The sequence below is a fragment of the Sceloporus occidentalis genome, unplaced genomic scaffold, assembly GCF_023333645.1.
Source record: "Sceloporus occidentalis isolate IW3139 unplaced genomic scaffold, rSceOcc1.0.p SCAF_22, whole genome shotgun sequence".
NCBI lineage: Eukaryota > Metazoa > Chordata > Lepidosauria > Squamata > Phrynosomatidae > Sceloporus > Sceloporus occidentalis.
In genome coordinates this window covers 260,141-273,656 of record NW_028317002.1, presented here as the reverse complement: position 1 = coordinate 273,656, position 13,516 = coordinate 260,141, and the positions used below count along the sequence as shown (strand labels likewise).

The window sequence follows — 13,516 nt, the reverse complement described above, 5'->3', positions numbered from 1 at the left end:
TATCTCCAATTTCACTCGATGTAGCCAATGTTGTGTGTATACAATGCATGAACACTGGTTGTATGTCAGTTGCTGTACCTCCAAGTTATTTCCTTTTGCTTTATTTTAAATAACATTCTGCAGAGATACTGCTCCATGGCTTCACCTGTGCAGGTAAGCAGTGATGCCTTTACAACCACAGGGTGGAAGGAGATGTGTAGTTGCTGGTCAACAAACATATGCTAGGCTATATTGCATGCATGCATACCGGAGAACTTTCTAAACAAGCTGAACTTCAGTCTCTTGAAACATTAGACCTTTAATAGCTCAAAGTGAAGAGACTCACCAAGTGTGTTGACACCTACATCAGTCACCTGCATTTAAACAGGAATATCAACCACAACATACTGAGATTGGGGCCAAAACCCTAAGACTCAGGATCAAACCCTGGGAGTTCCCAGGTATGCATGTATGTAATCCACGTATGTATTCTGGTCTTTTTAGTAACAATACCCTGAGTCGGCAATAATTTTAGTTATTTATTGAATCATCACCCCTACTTAGTCTTCCTAAGAAGGAGACCAGAGTCTTTAGTTGAAGCGAATACCTTTTATTGGGCCAGCATAGAAAAATATGTAGTTATATGCGCTTTTGAGATCTTCTTCATTCCTTTTACCCAGACATGCCCGAAAGTAGGACTGGGAACAAAAAAAAAATCAGATAGCACTCTAGTGCCCACAATGGCACCCTTAATGGCATCAAACTAAACAGCTGGGGTTCTTTTGCTATCTATTTGGAAGACCTTACTGCAAGATGTTTCTGTGTTCCATTATTTTAATGGCGTTCCTCAATTGTTATCTAATAAGCCAAGTTTTCAATCTGCAGCACACAGAAGGCATAGTTCCTGTTTGGAAGTCTTATGACATTAAAGAGTGCCAAATCAGATCTGATCTATATAGGAAAATTTGCTCACGACCTCATCACTAAATTCGCCGTAGCTTTTTGGCAAGGACTCCATTAGCATGATATTCAGTTAATCATGACAATAGTAATTTAAGTAATATTTGTATTCTATTTGTATGTATTAGTATCTATAATACTTAATATTTGTATTCTATGTTGCAGAGCTGCTTCGAGGAGACAGTAATAGATTAATGTAGCTCAGTACACATTCTAGTTTACACAACTCACTATTCATCACCAAATGCAACACTATTATTTTTTTAGAATGCAATGCACAGTGAACAGAAATATGTATTTATAATGTGCCAAAACAGTGTATAAATGTTAATGTCTCTGTTGTAATTTGTAAAACGCACTTTAGGACCTGGGAATTATATTGAACTATTACATCATTATACAGCTACTTTATGATTCTTTTATCAAGAAGGGAAAATAAATGGACCTTAACATTACTTTTTAGATGGCTTAAATTGTGGTTGGATTAAATTAACTAAATGTCAGCTTCTTCTTTCTCCAGGCAGAGGAGTGGCTTTTGGCCATGCCCACTTTCTACTATTTCCCTCCCACTCCATGCCCAATAAAGGCTGTCTGGTGTGCCTAGCCCCACCCCTTCATGAAGCCACTCCCCAGAAAAGGGAACGCTTGGGGTAGCCTTGCCTGTGAGGTTCTCAAGTATGCAGGTCACCAAAAGAGATCCCCAGCATACCTCACATCAGAGATCTTCATGTAACTAGAACACTTTAACTGTTGAGGTAGCTTCTCCTCCTGAGGGCGAGTGCTAGGCTATGATGTCATGATCCAGTGTTTCTTATTTTCTTCTGTTCTTTGAAGATACTGTTGGATTAACATTGTTATTGTTGTGTATTTTTCAGTTCGGAAGTAACAGAAACATCTCCAGCCCAAGATATTACATCGTTTCAAGGTATATCTGCCCATTGCTTGCATCCATACATACAGCAGAATGGCATTGTGGGGGTTTTTTTTATAAATAGAATAATAAATGGTTTTCTTCATCTCCTTAATCTTTTTTTTTATTTGCCTTACAAAAAAACTGGTTGATGAAAACAGATTTGCTATCTAGAATTAAGTAAAATTCCATTTGCCTTGATATTTTCACAAAATGCTATCCAGGGGCAACTAAACTCTTCTAACTAGCCACACGCACACTAACAAACACATCCAGACTCTTCCACACTAGATGCTCAAGGCCAACACACAGCAACACATCTACACCAATGCACTCACTAACATAACCAGACACAAACACTAACATAACATAGCATACAGACACACAAAACCCAGACAGACACACACAAACCCACGCACACATACCCAGTTAGACACACACAACTCACTTACCTTGTCTTCAGCAACTTGAGCACACATGCGCTACTCCCACAGAGTCATGCAACATAATACGGTATTACGTGACTCTGTTTAACCCAGCATTCTTGAAATTAGGGATATAAAGAGGTAGGTTTAGGACTCGGGACTTACCTCCATATCCTTCCTCTTCAAGCAGGATGCTTGCTCCGTCCTTCCTCCTCGATCCGCTCATGGTAAAATTACAGTTTATTGAATAAATCCTACTGTATGATTTCTTTTTTAGTGTTAATAGCACTGAAAACAAAAAGGTTTTAGTCATATTTGCCATGATTTCCTATTATTGTGTCTCATATGTGTACTGCAGATGCAGCTGCTAATGTACCATTCCCTTATGAAGTACCTGTTGAAAGCCATACAACAATGAAGATTTTGGAGCAGGCAGAACCTGTAGATAACGTAAGTCTCATTTATTAATGGGACACTCCAGTCATCATATGCACTTTAATGCAAATGATAGCGAGAGGTCCCTTTACACTCTGCACGTAATATACTTACCACCAGCACTAGCTCGGTGAATGCTATGGGCAATAATCGTTGAGCCATGGATAAATAAACGCACTCAGGTAAGTTGTTTTATTTATTTATTAATTTACTTCATATTTGAAGAATGGATGTTATTGTATCCATACAATACAGTTGAATGAGCCTTCTTTTTAGCGGGGCTTTCAGAGACTGTAAACTGTTCCTTTAAATTCTCATTTAAAGGACCACTCCAGCCCTATTTTCATATTATTAGGAGTTATAAAATAAAACATGTGCCTCACTTAACTTCTCCCTGACTGTCTCTAATGATAGCAGAAAGCATACAAGATAAAAAGATTTCTTCTCTTTCACCCATGTAATATAAGATGCGGTTAAGCATAATTCACCCCTTTTCCAATACAATTGCATTTAATTGCATAAAACAGAGAAAAATAGCAGTGCTGTAAAAGTTATACATAAGTTTCTGACAGTAACATGCATTTCTCTTGTTGAGAATCCCTTTCTCTCTGCAGCGTTCTCTGTTGCCCAGCAAAGGGCAAAATGCGTTAGGGGAAGTACCAGTTCCTGTATGATGTTATAAGGTTTTTTTTAATCAAGTAAGCACAACATACTGTGTGAAGAAGAACATACACTGATCAGCCATAACATAATGACCACTGACAGGTGAAGTGAATAACAGTGATAATATTGTTATCATGGCACCTGTCGGTGGGATATATTAGGCAGCACGTAAACATTTTGTCCTCAAAGCTGATGTGCTAGAAGCACGAAAAATGGGCAAGCGTAAGGAGTGACTTTGACAAGGGCCAAATTGTGATGACTAGATGACTGGGTCAGAGCATCTCCAAAACTGCAGCTTTTGTGGGGTGTTCCCGGTCTGCAGTGGTCAGTACCTATCAAAAGTGCAAGGAAGAAAAAGGGGTGAACCGGTGACATGGTCATGGACAGCCAAGGCTCATTGATGCACGTGGGGGGTCCATGTGGTCATATCCAACAGATGAGCTACTGTAGCTCAAATTGTTGAAAATGTAATCTGATAGAAAGGTGTCAAAACACACAGTTTGTTGTGTACGCAGAACAGTCAGGGTCCCGAAGCTGACCCCTTTCTACTGCTGAAAGCGTCCACAACATGGATGGCCGGGTACATGTGCCTCACTTACCTGGAGAACACATGGCACCAGGATGCACTTATGGGGGCGCAACCTTGCCCCTTGGTCTACCCCTAACCACACACTCCACTATAGGTGCTCTGTTTTTTGAAGAAGTACTCCAAGAGACAAGAATAATGTAGACAGATCTGCAGAGAAAGAGAAGCATTTCTGCACATCTCTTTCTTTTGCGAATCTGTCTGCATATAAATGGTGGAGCCAATTTCGTTAAAATTTGTACGAAACTGAATGCACAAATCTACTCTCCACTACTTGGAAATTGGAAAAACTGTATAATTTGTCGCAGTAATTGAGTCAATCAAAATTTTTGGGCAAAATGTCCACTAAATGAACTAATAAATCATGTTTTGTTTTCTGCAGTTGGATAATGAGATTGTGAAGTTGACAGAGAAGCCTGTGAAGCTAACAGGGGAGAAGATGGTAGAATTTACTATACTACTTCTTGGCGAGGAGTATAACAAGGAATTAAGTGACCCGTCTTCAGAGTCATACCAGATGTTGAGAGCAAAGTTTATTGCACAGGTAAAGCAAAACATAACTAAACAAATAATATTTCATACAAAAAATACAAAATCACTTTATTTTCTTGGATCACACTCACACCAAAAACTCTTGAAAGGTAATATTTTTTAATGATTTTTCCAATGCATTTTATTTAATTTGGTAATTTGTGCAGACTTTATGAAATTCTTTTAATATATCTATTTTTCTCAGATAGTACAAACATGATTTTGTATCTTTTTATCAAGTGTTTAAATTTAGTTTTATCTAGCAATTGACACTAATAGAAATATCACGCTATTTTAAATTTTTAAATACAATTGGGTTAAATTCACATTACTTTGACTGGTAATAGCTTATTTTTTTTCTACAGATGCAAAATGTATTTCAACATTTGCCAGGATACAAAACGATAATTGTGCAAAAATTAAGGTTTGTTTGATGTAAAACAAAGATGTATATTAACTATGTCTTAATGTATATAACTGAATATGGCTTTAATTGACATTAACTTTTCTTTTATTCACAGCCCATCACTACTGGATGACAGGTAAACTATAATGGATGAAAATAATATTTTAGGGAACCACTATACAAGACCGGGCTAGTTGGTATATTATGAATGACAATCAGTGCTTTGGAATTTCTAGAAAGAAATCATTATAAAATGGTCCATGTTGACATTTTTAAATAACTGAGGACATATACTATATTAGTTTTTCTCAAACTGATTTCAAACAAGTACATTTTTATTAACCCGCACCCTTTTTGTAATCTACGCAACTGGGAAACTTAAGAGAACATAAATATTAACCTAATATATATTTCAAAATGTTTATAGAGACTGCATTCAGAAAACAGTGGCAAGTAGATTTAGGTATATGGCAGCCGTGTGCACGTATGTGAATGGCCTGGTATATGACAGTTTCACATACATTGCTTTTTTCATTCAGAGTTGGTGTGGAAGTACATTACGCTGTCATTTTTGATGGTGATGCAGAAGCAATTAGCAGTGCTACTTTGGACCTCATGAACCTTCATTCCAATAAAGTCGAAGACACTGTCCTTAACGATGTTGAAGATAATCCTACGGCTGTTTATACAGTCAGCAGCTTTAGAGATTATATCGTAGAAGCAATCTACAAACAAACATTACTGAAAAATAATACATTTGTCTTAGATTATGACTCACTCCAGCTTATTAATGGTAAGTAACCTCTTCAAACAACCATATTGAAACATATCATAAAATTCATAAAGCTTATGACGATATCAGTATGGCAGACATCGGGCAGAAATCTAGAAAGTCACTGAACTCTACCATAGAATTTGCACAGTCTTGTGTTTATATTTTATAGTTTGTGATGCATGAAGGTAGAATTTTGGTGGGCATGATCTATACATTGATCTAGATAATTATCTAAGAAATGTACAGGCTATTGTTTGTTATTTCTTACTTCTTTTGGATCAACAGCAACAAATTAACAGATATAGGAAAGGCTGAACTTGATGGACGCATGTCTTTTTTCAGCCTATATAACTATTTGCATACATCAACTGATATCTATATGCCTTAGGCATAAAAGATATATACAAGAAATTAAGCTTCACCTCTTTGTTTTTCCATGTTAAAATGTGGTGACGAAAAGAATTTCGAGTCAATAGATTCAAGGCAACCCCTATATCTTTATAGCTTTCCAGATATTGACCAGATGTACATACTTACCCTTGGTTAATTGATTAAGTATTGTTCATCATTTTCCTTTTTAAGTAATGCATTTAAGGTGTGGAATTTAAATCAGTAATGTTTCTAATTCTCATTCTAATTACAGGTGTTTTAACACTTAGGGCATTGTTGGCTTTCTTCATTTGATAACGATTGGCAGATAGCAGGAATATGAAAACTCACAGAGCAACACATTATCAGCAGTGAAATCCATGCCTACATTGCCTATAAACTAAATAATTGTGAAGGTTTAGTACTGTATTTTGGAAACTCTTCTGCAAATTCATTATTTAGTGAATAAAACCTACGCTTATGGGCTGTATCCATCCCGACTGTTGAGGTTTTTAGGCAAGCGTATACATAACATTACATTTTACCTTTGCTGATTCAGGACAAATCATGTGAGGTATCATTATGCACAGAAACATTAGATGTTCATTTACTTATCCAAAGGGACCAATTGTTGCCTCCAATTTGTAAATTAGCCCCTAAATTTAAAAATATGCTTGAAATTATTTCTTTTTTGTACTTAGTCAGAAATGCTTCCACATACCTTTACAATGAATGGACCACAGTAACTGAGAAGTCAACTTTCCCAAGGCCATCTACTGGAGATGTTGTAAGTACTGTATCATCTTGTATCTTTCTTTTTATTTAAGTTCCCTTAAGTTCAGTGTGAACTTCCATACAAATAAGTATTCCATGAAAAATACTTACTATTCTTACAATATGCAAAATAATTTTATAATTATAAGAGAGTCTAATTTGTGAACTATTTGACCTTAGGACAATGCTTTGAAAGCCGAATGGCTCCCTACTGCCTATTCAACAATAAGCAATATTTTGCCATTTGAGGACACAAGCCATGATCTGACATCAAGAAGTCAGGTTGCACTGGAAGCAGAAAGCCCAGTTGTTACAGAACAAATAAGTTCCAGAGTTGATGTTGTCCCTGGTTATGAATACAGCTTTACAACTACGACACCTGGATTCCAACAAAACACCCTCTTTAGCTCTTTGGAAACAAGAGCAGCTGCAGTTACTGTTACCTTTGGGCATGTGGAGCCTGAAGAGGAATCGGGAGATAATGAAATGCTTACTTATGATCACCCTACTGTTGCAACTTTGTCTCCCCAGGATCATATGTCAAAAGATATATTAACATCAACAGAAAACAATGTAATTGCAACCATTTTACCACCATCCTTGACAACTTTAGCATCTGAAATCTCCAGCTCAGATGTGACCGCTGCAATTGCTACAGAACTGCCTGCACTAAGCAAGTCTTCTTTTGAAAGTGCAGTTTTTACCAATACAGAAAGTGATGGAACACCAACCGTAATTACATCTTCCACATCTGATGACAGGTATGAAAATCTCAAAATTCTAATTGACGAACATTTACTGCCACCTAATACAGACACAGAGAGAAGTACCCATGCTGCTGAGGGATCAGGTTCTGGATCTGGTCCACTAGGCAAGGACAGTAAACCTTGGATAAGAGCGACATTGGAGCCAATTACTAGTTTAGAAGCTCAGTTTATACTTACAGATACGATGGAGATAACAAAAGACAATGAAGAATTTAAAGATCACTCCACTGATCAGCTCATTACTAAACAGGCCAATACAGAGGACATTGAGATTATGTCTGTAGACCAGATTACGAGGAATCTTGAACAGTCTGACAGTTCTGTGCCTACAGAACAGTTGCAGAATCAGCATTCAACTATAGAGTCATCAACTGAGCTATCTCCTGTACTGTGGACACTGGAGTCTTTGAATACTGAACTGGCAATGCAAGGATCAGAGGTTATATATGAATATTCATTTACAGAAAGTAACAGTCTAGTTGAGTCCACTGTGAAATATTCTATAGACACATCTAGCAAAGCGGCACCTAGGGAGACAGTTTATGTTCCTGAAACACAAGAGTCACCTTCTCAGAACAGTATTATTTTGGAAAGTGAGTCAGAATTGACGAATATCTCTTTCTCCAATAAAATAGAACCTTTAAAACCATACCTTCCAGGTCATAGTTTAATTACATCCCCAGCAATGAGCGAAGAAGATATGCAAATTTATATTGTTTCAGAACAAGTTAAAACAACACCAGTATCAGTATCATCAACTGATGTTAGAAAAGAAGATGTGTTGGTTGTAGCAGCATCACCTACAGAATTATTTGACAATACGTTAAAAACAATCCCTTCTGCCAAGATGGATCTTCCATTGGGTGTCCCTGACCATCCCGTCCCGTCAGAAAGCGTCATTTCCAATTTTATTCCTGTAATCTACAAAGAGGGTGCAGTTACCAAACCTCAAAGTGAAGATAAGCCACTCCAAAGGGATGATTCAATTGAGCCAACAGGCCTGCTACATTCTAAAGTTGTTGCAGCGACGCAAGAGGAGGATATTTCCATGGATGTCCAGAACATATCTGTGAGCATAGATCACATGAGTACTGTGTATTTTCATCCTGATATGAGTGCAGAAGAAAGAAGCATGGTTGCGAAAAATATCCACTCAACAGATCTGGCTGGAGTTATTTTTTCTACTCATGAAAGTGGCACCAATGTTTCAGCATCAGCACGGGCACTTTTGGTGTTCTTCAGCCTACGTGTAACTAACATGATATTTTCAGAGGACTTATTTAATAAAAATTCTCCGGAATATAAAGCATTGGAGCAACGGTTTCTAGAACTGGTGAGATTTCTGCTTTAAGTTGATGGCTTTATACGCTTAAATGAGTACAAAGGTTGGTGAAATGAGAATTTTTCTCCCTGCATTTCACTGTTTAATTAGTAAAAAACCTATTTGATTTCTTAAAGACAGCAGTTTTATTGCATAATGTTTATAAATGTAATATAATTTATCTATAAACACATACACAGAAAGTACCGGTAATTCAACATCATTTTGAGGTTGTATGAACATTTTTTCCTAACTGAACAATGAAATGCAGATGAGTTGAGGCAAGAAGAAAAATTACATACTTATGTAACAGGTAGATAAAGGTTATAATGCAACGTTTTACTACCCAAGAGCATACGTTTGGAATATGTAAAGACAAAAAATTAGGGGCACAATTTAGAGTCTTTAAAAAAATTATCAGTGGTTCATTAATTTCATCTGTAGTTTATTAAGATAATACCAGAAATTGCCTACATTTTTGCTAGCTTCCTAGGACCTTGTTTATGGTTGTCCCATATGATGGTTTTGTAATATGTGAACAGAAACTTCATGGCACTTTTGAATATCCGTTTATTTGTTTCAGCTGGTTCCCTATCTGCAATCCAATCTGACTGGCTTTCAGAACCTAGAGATATTAAATTTCCGAAATGGGAGCATTATTGTGAACAGCAGAATGAAGTTTGCAAAGCCTGTTCTGCGTAATGCAACCAATGCTGTGTACATCATTCTTGAGGACTTCTGCAACACTGCTTATCAAACTATGAACCTGGCTATTGACAAGTACTCGCTGGATGTTGAAGCAGGTACAATATTCGTGAAAAATACATATATAGAAAATAAGGTTAAAAAATCTAGAAGGTATTCTATACAAGATGTCCTTAATTGCATTCATTTAGATCAAGGCAACAAATATTCCTTTGAAGAACATGCCAATGTTGTCCATAGACAATCGGTATTGTTGTTACGTCAACATTTATCCCTGTGTATCTTTGCCAAAAAGCAATCCAGTTTATACTTAAACAATACTTTTTGCTCTGTCTGTGGGGAGAAGGCTCAACATTATTAAGTACCTTTTATTGGTGAAATTATGATAATTCGTGATTTTTTTTGTCTTAACTGCATAAAACCTTGAATATGAATTGCCATATGATTTTCTTTTGATATTTTTAGGAGATGGAGCTGATCCTTGCAAATTCCAGGCATGTAACGAGTTTTCTGAATGTCTGATAAACAAGTGGAGCGGTGAAGGTGAATGTGTTTGTAACCCGGGATATGTTAGCATTGATGGGTTACCCTGCCAGAGCCTGTGTGACTTGGAATTAGAGTTCTGCCAGAATGATGGCAAGTGTGATATCATCCCAGGGCAGGGTGCAATATGCAGGTAAGTGGTTAATGCAGAGCATGCACGTTTTATTTTCATGGTACGGAATTATTTGTTTTGTTTGCTATTGAAATATACTCAAAGTGGAAAACACAAAGTATGAAGGTCATTGAATCACTTGCATCTTTTGTTGAGTTTCTGTTAACTTACAATACTAATGTATCTTGGAAAAAGAATCCAGAATCTAATTAGTACAATGTGAAAAATTCTAGATTGCTGTATGATTAGGAAACTATTCCAGTTTGGGACATGTTAATCAACATACATAAAATTTATCCAGACTATAATGCAGCCAACTATAGCAGAACCAAAAGTGGCCTGATCTTGAGGTTGTTGTGAGGACCAGAAATATATCTGGTGTCATAAGATGTTGTTTTTGATTTCTGTATACTGTAGCATGTGCATCATTCCTCAGCCAGATAATACACAATGTATGCATTAAAGCACTGGGATGTTTATAGATGTGGAAGATGTGCCTCGCAGCATGAAAAGCATGAGGCGGATGGCTTTATTAAGCCCGAATAATACCTCTTGCTTGAGGACTATATAACTATATAATTTTATGTGCTGGTAAACAATACATTTTGCAATCTTGCCACAGCGGGAGACTCCCGGTTCCATTTTTTGCTGCTGTTGAGGAAGTATGGAGGTTTCCCGACAGTGATGCTCCCTGGGGAACATAAGTTGTGTGCATAAGGGGACTATTAGATGGCGCCTGTCTACTTTTGATTCCTTTTGTTATGTTTATAGATGTGGAAAAGTCATGCAGGCTTTCTCACTGCATAAAGGATTACCATGACCAAATTAAAATACTCAAAGATAATTTCAAGCACCACCAACCAATTTATGCCTTTTTTTAAATTTTTCAAGGCATAGTCTGATAGGAATCTGATATCACGGAAATCTTTACATTTCAAAATGTGTCCGTGTATTTTTACTTTGTTATTCTATAGATGCCGGGTAGGAGAAAACTGGTGGTATCGTGGAGAACACTGTGAGGAATATGTCTCAGAACCTCTTGTAGTTGGTATTGCTATTGCCTCTGTAGCTGGGTTCCTTCTTGTAGCTTCTGCTATAATCTTTTTCCTGGCAAGGACGCTTCGTGGTCAAAATACAAAGGGAGATTCTGAAGATTCTGTAGGGTGAGTTATAATTGGTAAAGGTGGGGTTCGTTTGAAAATGAAAGCCTTCATTTTAATTTAATATGAGAATGATTTAATCAACTAGCAATGCAAATTCACCTTACACATTCTCAAAATACAGTAGATAAATGTGTTAAAGACACTTATAAATATCAAAATGGTAAAAAATTACTCTGTTTTCTGAATGTTTGGTTCCCCACAGCCGACAAAGTGACAGCCTATCATCTATTGAAAATGCTGTAAAGTACAATCCCATGTACGAGAGTGACACTACGGGCTACAGTCATTACTATAAGAGATACCCGCAGCAATCGTCAGCCAGTTCCACAAGTCCAGAAACATCTGCTGACTTCAGTAGTGAAGAAATAAGACACATTTATGAAAACAGTGAGCTTACCAAGGAGGTAAGATAATCCAAACCTAGATAACTTTACTGTGGCATTACTAGATGCAATATAATGGTCCAAACCATGACTATGTTTTCACAGGTGCACATGTCTTGTGTTGGTATCAAGAATTAAGTTCTTGGTAGTAATGATGGGTATATATCTCAGTATCAATTGATGATCGATGTAAGCTCTGCTACCATATGATCCTTCCCACACACCATAACTGCCTTATTGAGAGTTCTGGTGGCCCATGCAGGCGCACAGAGCATAGATCTGTGTACCCCACTAGACACCAGACATGTAAAATGTGTCGGGAGCTCCAGAAGGAAGGCACCTAAGCAGGTCTATACACAGGTCCCCTCTTAGGGTCAACATCTGTCTTTCTCAGTATGACCTTTCTGTTGCTTTCTGCCCATTCCCTCTGTCTCATCCTGTCTCTGTCCATTAACCATTTCCCTCTTTCTCTCCCTGTAACCCAGTGACCAGTGTCAACTCTTTAGGAATCCTTCCATCCATTTAATTGTTCCATAAAACACATTTCTTCTACCCCCCTTAACTACTCTTTGCATTTTCCTATTAACCCACTTCCCCAGTCTTATAGAGCCTTATTTGAAGACACAACTAAAGAAGTTATAGTGTAATTTTTTTTTTCCTTTATCATCCAGAGAAGCAAGAAAGGCATGGAGTGTGCCGTAGATGTGGCCAGTCTGTGTACACTTAGGAGGAGAGCCCTCAGTTGGGCAGTATGTTGATGCTGAGTTGAGGCAGAGGGGAATCCAAAATTTAAGTTTCTCAAGGACACCAAAAAATAGATCTGGCTCTGTCTGTTGCACACGCAATCAATTGTGATCTCTTTTCAGGAAATTCAAGACAGAATTCGAATAATAGAACTTTATGCAAAAGATCGACAGTTTGCAGAATTTGTGAGACAACATCAAATGTAAGTTACCTAGCTTTTTCTTATTTAGCTAATTATTTCTGTACTTGACTGTGAAGTATGTGATATATTACATGGTTAAGTGACTGAATATTAAAGTGGATCTGTCATTTCTCCCAATACACTAAATAAGCCAATGAAACTGTGTTTAGAAATGTAATTAAGCAATGTATATATACATTAAAAACACAATGAGGAAAGATATTTTAACATTGTTTTCTCAGGATTATTTCTTCCCATTGATCAGCATATCCAGGAGCTAAACTACAAATGATTGTGACAACATACTAAATTAATAACAACATTCTTATTTCCTACACAGGTCTGTTGATAGTGTAAGAAAAGTAAATCCAACAAATTAGTTATGGACTTTTTTTTTACACAGACAAAGGTAAATACTTTTTATGATAACATTATATTGAATAAAACATATTGCTTTTCTGTGCAGTCAAATGGATGATTACCTACAAAATTCGAGAAATGTACTTGAAATCAGTGCTTAAATGTGTCTATTTCTGCCTATAAAATATTTGTCAACTCCTTTCCACGCAGGGTACGAAACTAATCCAAATCCTTCATTCTTGTCTAATTACTTCTTTATTTAATCTCATTTACATATATCCTCATTAATTTGGATGTTGAACATTTGACAAAACAGGAACTAGTCTCTATCAGTCCTACTCCGTAAAAAGAGGGGGTACCTCTCAAAAGCATATACTCAAGCAAAAAGATTATAGGAACAGTAATGGGTTTAAACATAACATTT

At 36.9% G+C, this 13,516-nt stretch overlaps 1 protein-coding gene across 1 annotated transcript in view; it reads left to right on the top strand.

Moving 5' to 3' along the window:
• Positions 1-13,112, top strand: part of LOC149300864 (interphotoreceptor matrix proteoglycan 2-like) — a 32,307-nt gene extending 19,195 nt beyond the window's left edge. The window contains exons 6-19 of the mRNA XM_089484450.1: positions 1,815-1,864; positions 2,633-2,724; positions 4,341-4,502; positions 4,855-4,913; positions 5,011-5,031; positions 5,435-5,688; positions 6,741-6,826; positions 6,994-8,913; positions 9,485-9,704; positions 10,072-10,282; positions 11,236-11,424; positions 11,627-11,828; positions 12,674-12,753; positions 13,073-13,112. Coding sequence (XP_089340576.1) covers positions 1,815-1,864; positions 2,633-2,724; positions 4,341-4,502; positions 4,855-4,913; positions 5,011-5,031; positions 5,435-5,688; positions 6,741-6,826; positions 6,994-8,913; positions 9,485-9,704; positions 10,072-10,282; positions 11,236-11,424; positions 11,627-11,828; positions 12,674-12,753; positions 13,073-13,112 — 3,586 coding nt within the window. The remainder of the gene's footprint in view (positions 1-1,814; positions 1,865-2,632; positions 2,725-4,340; positions 4,503-4,854; positions 4,914-5,010; positions 5,032-5,434; positions 5,689-6,740; positions 6,827-6,993; positions 8,914-9,484; positions 9,705-10,071; positions 10,283-11,235; positions 11,425-11,626; positions 11,829-12,673; positions 12,754-13,072) is intronic.
• Positions 13,113-13,516: the final 404 nt, after the last annotated feature.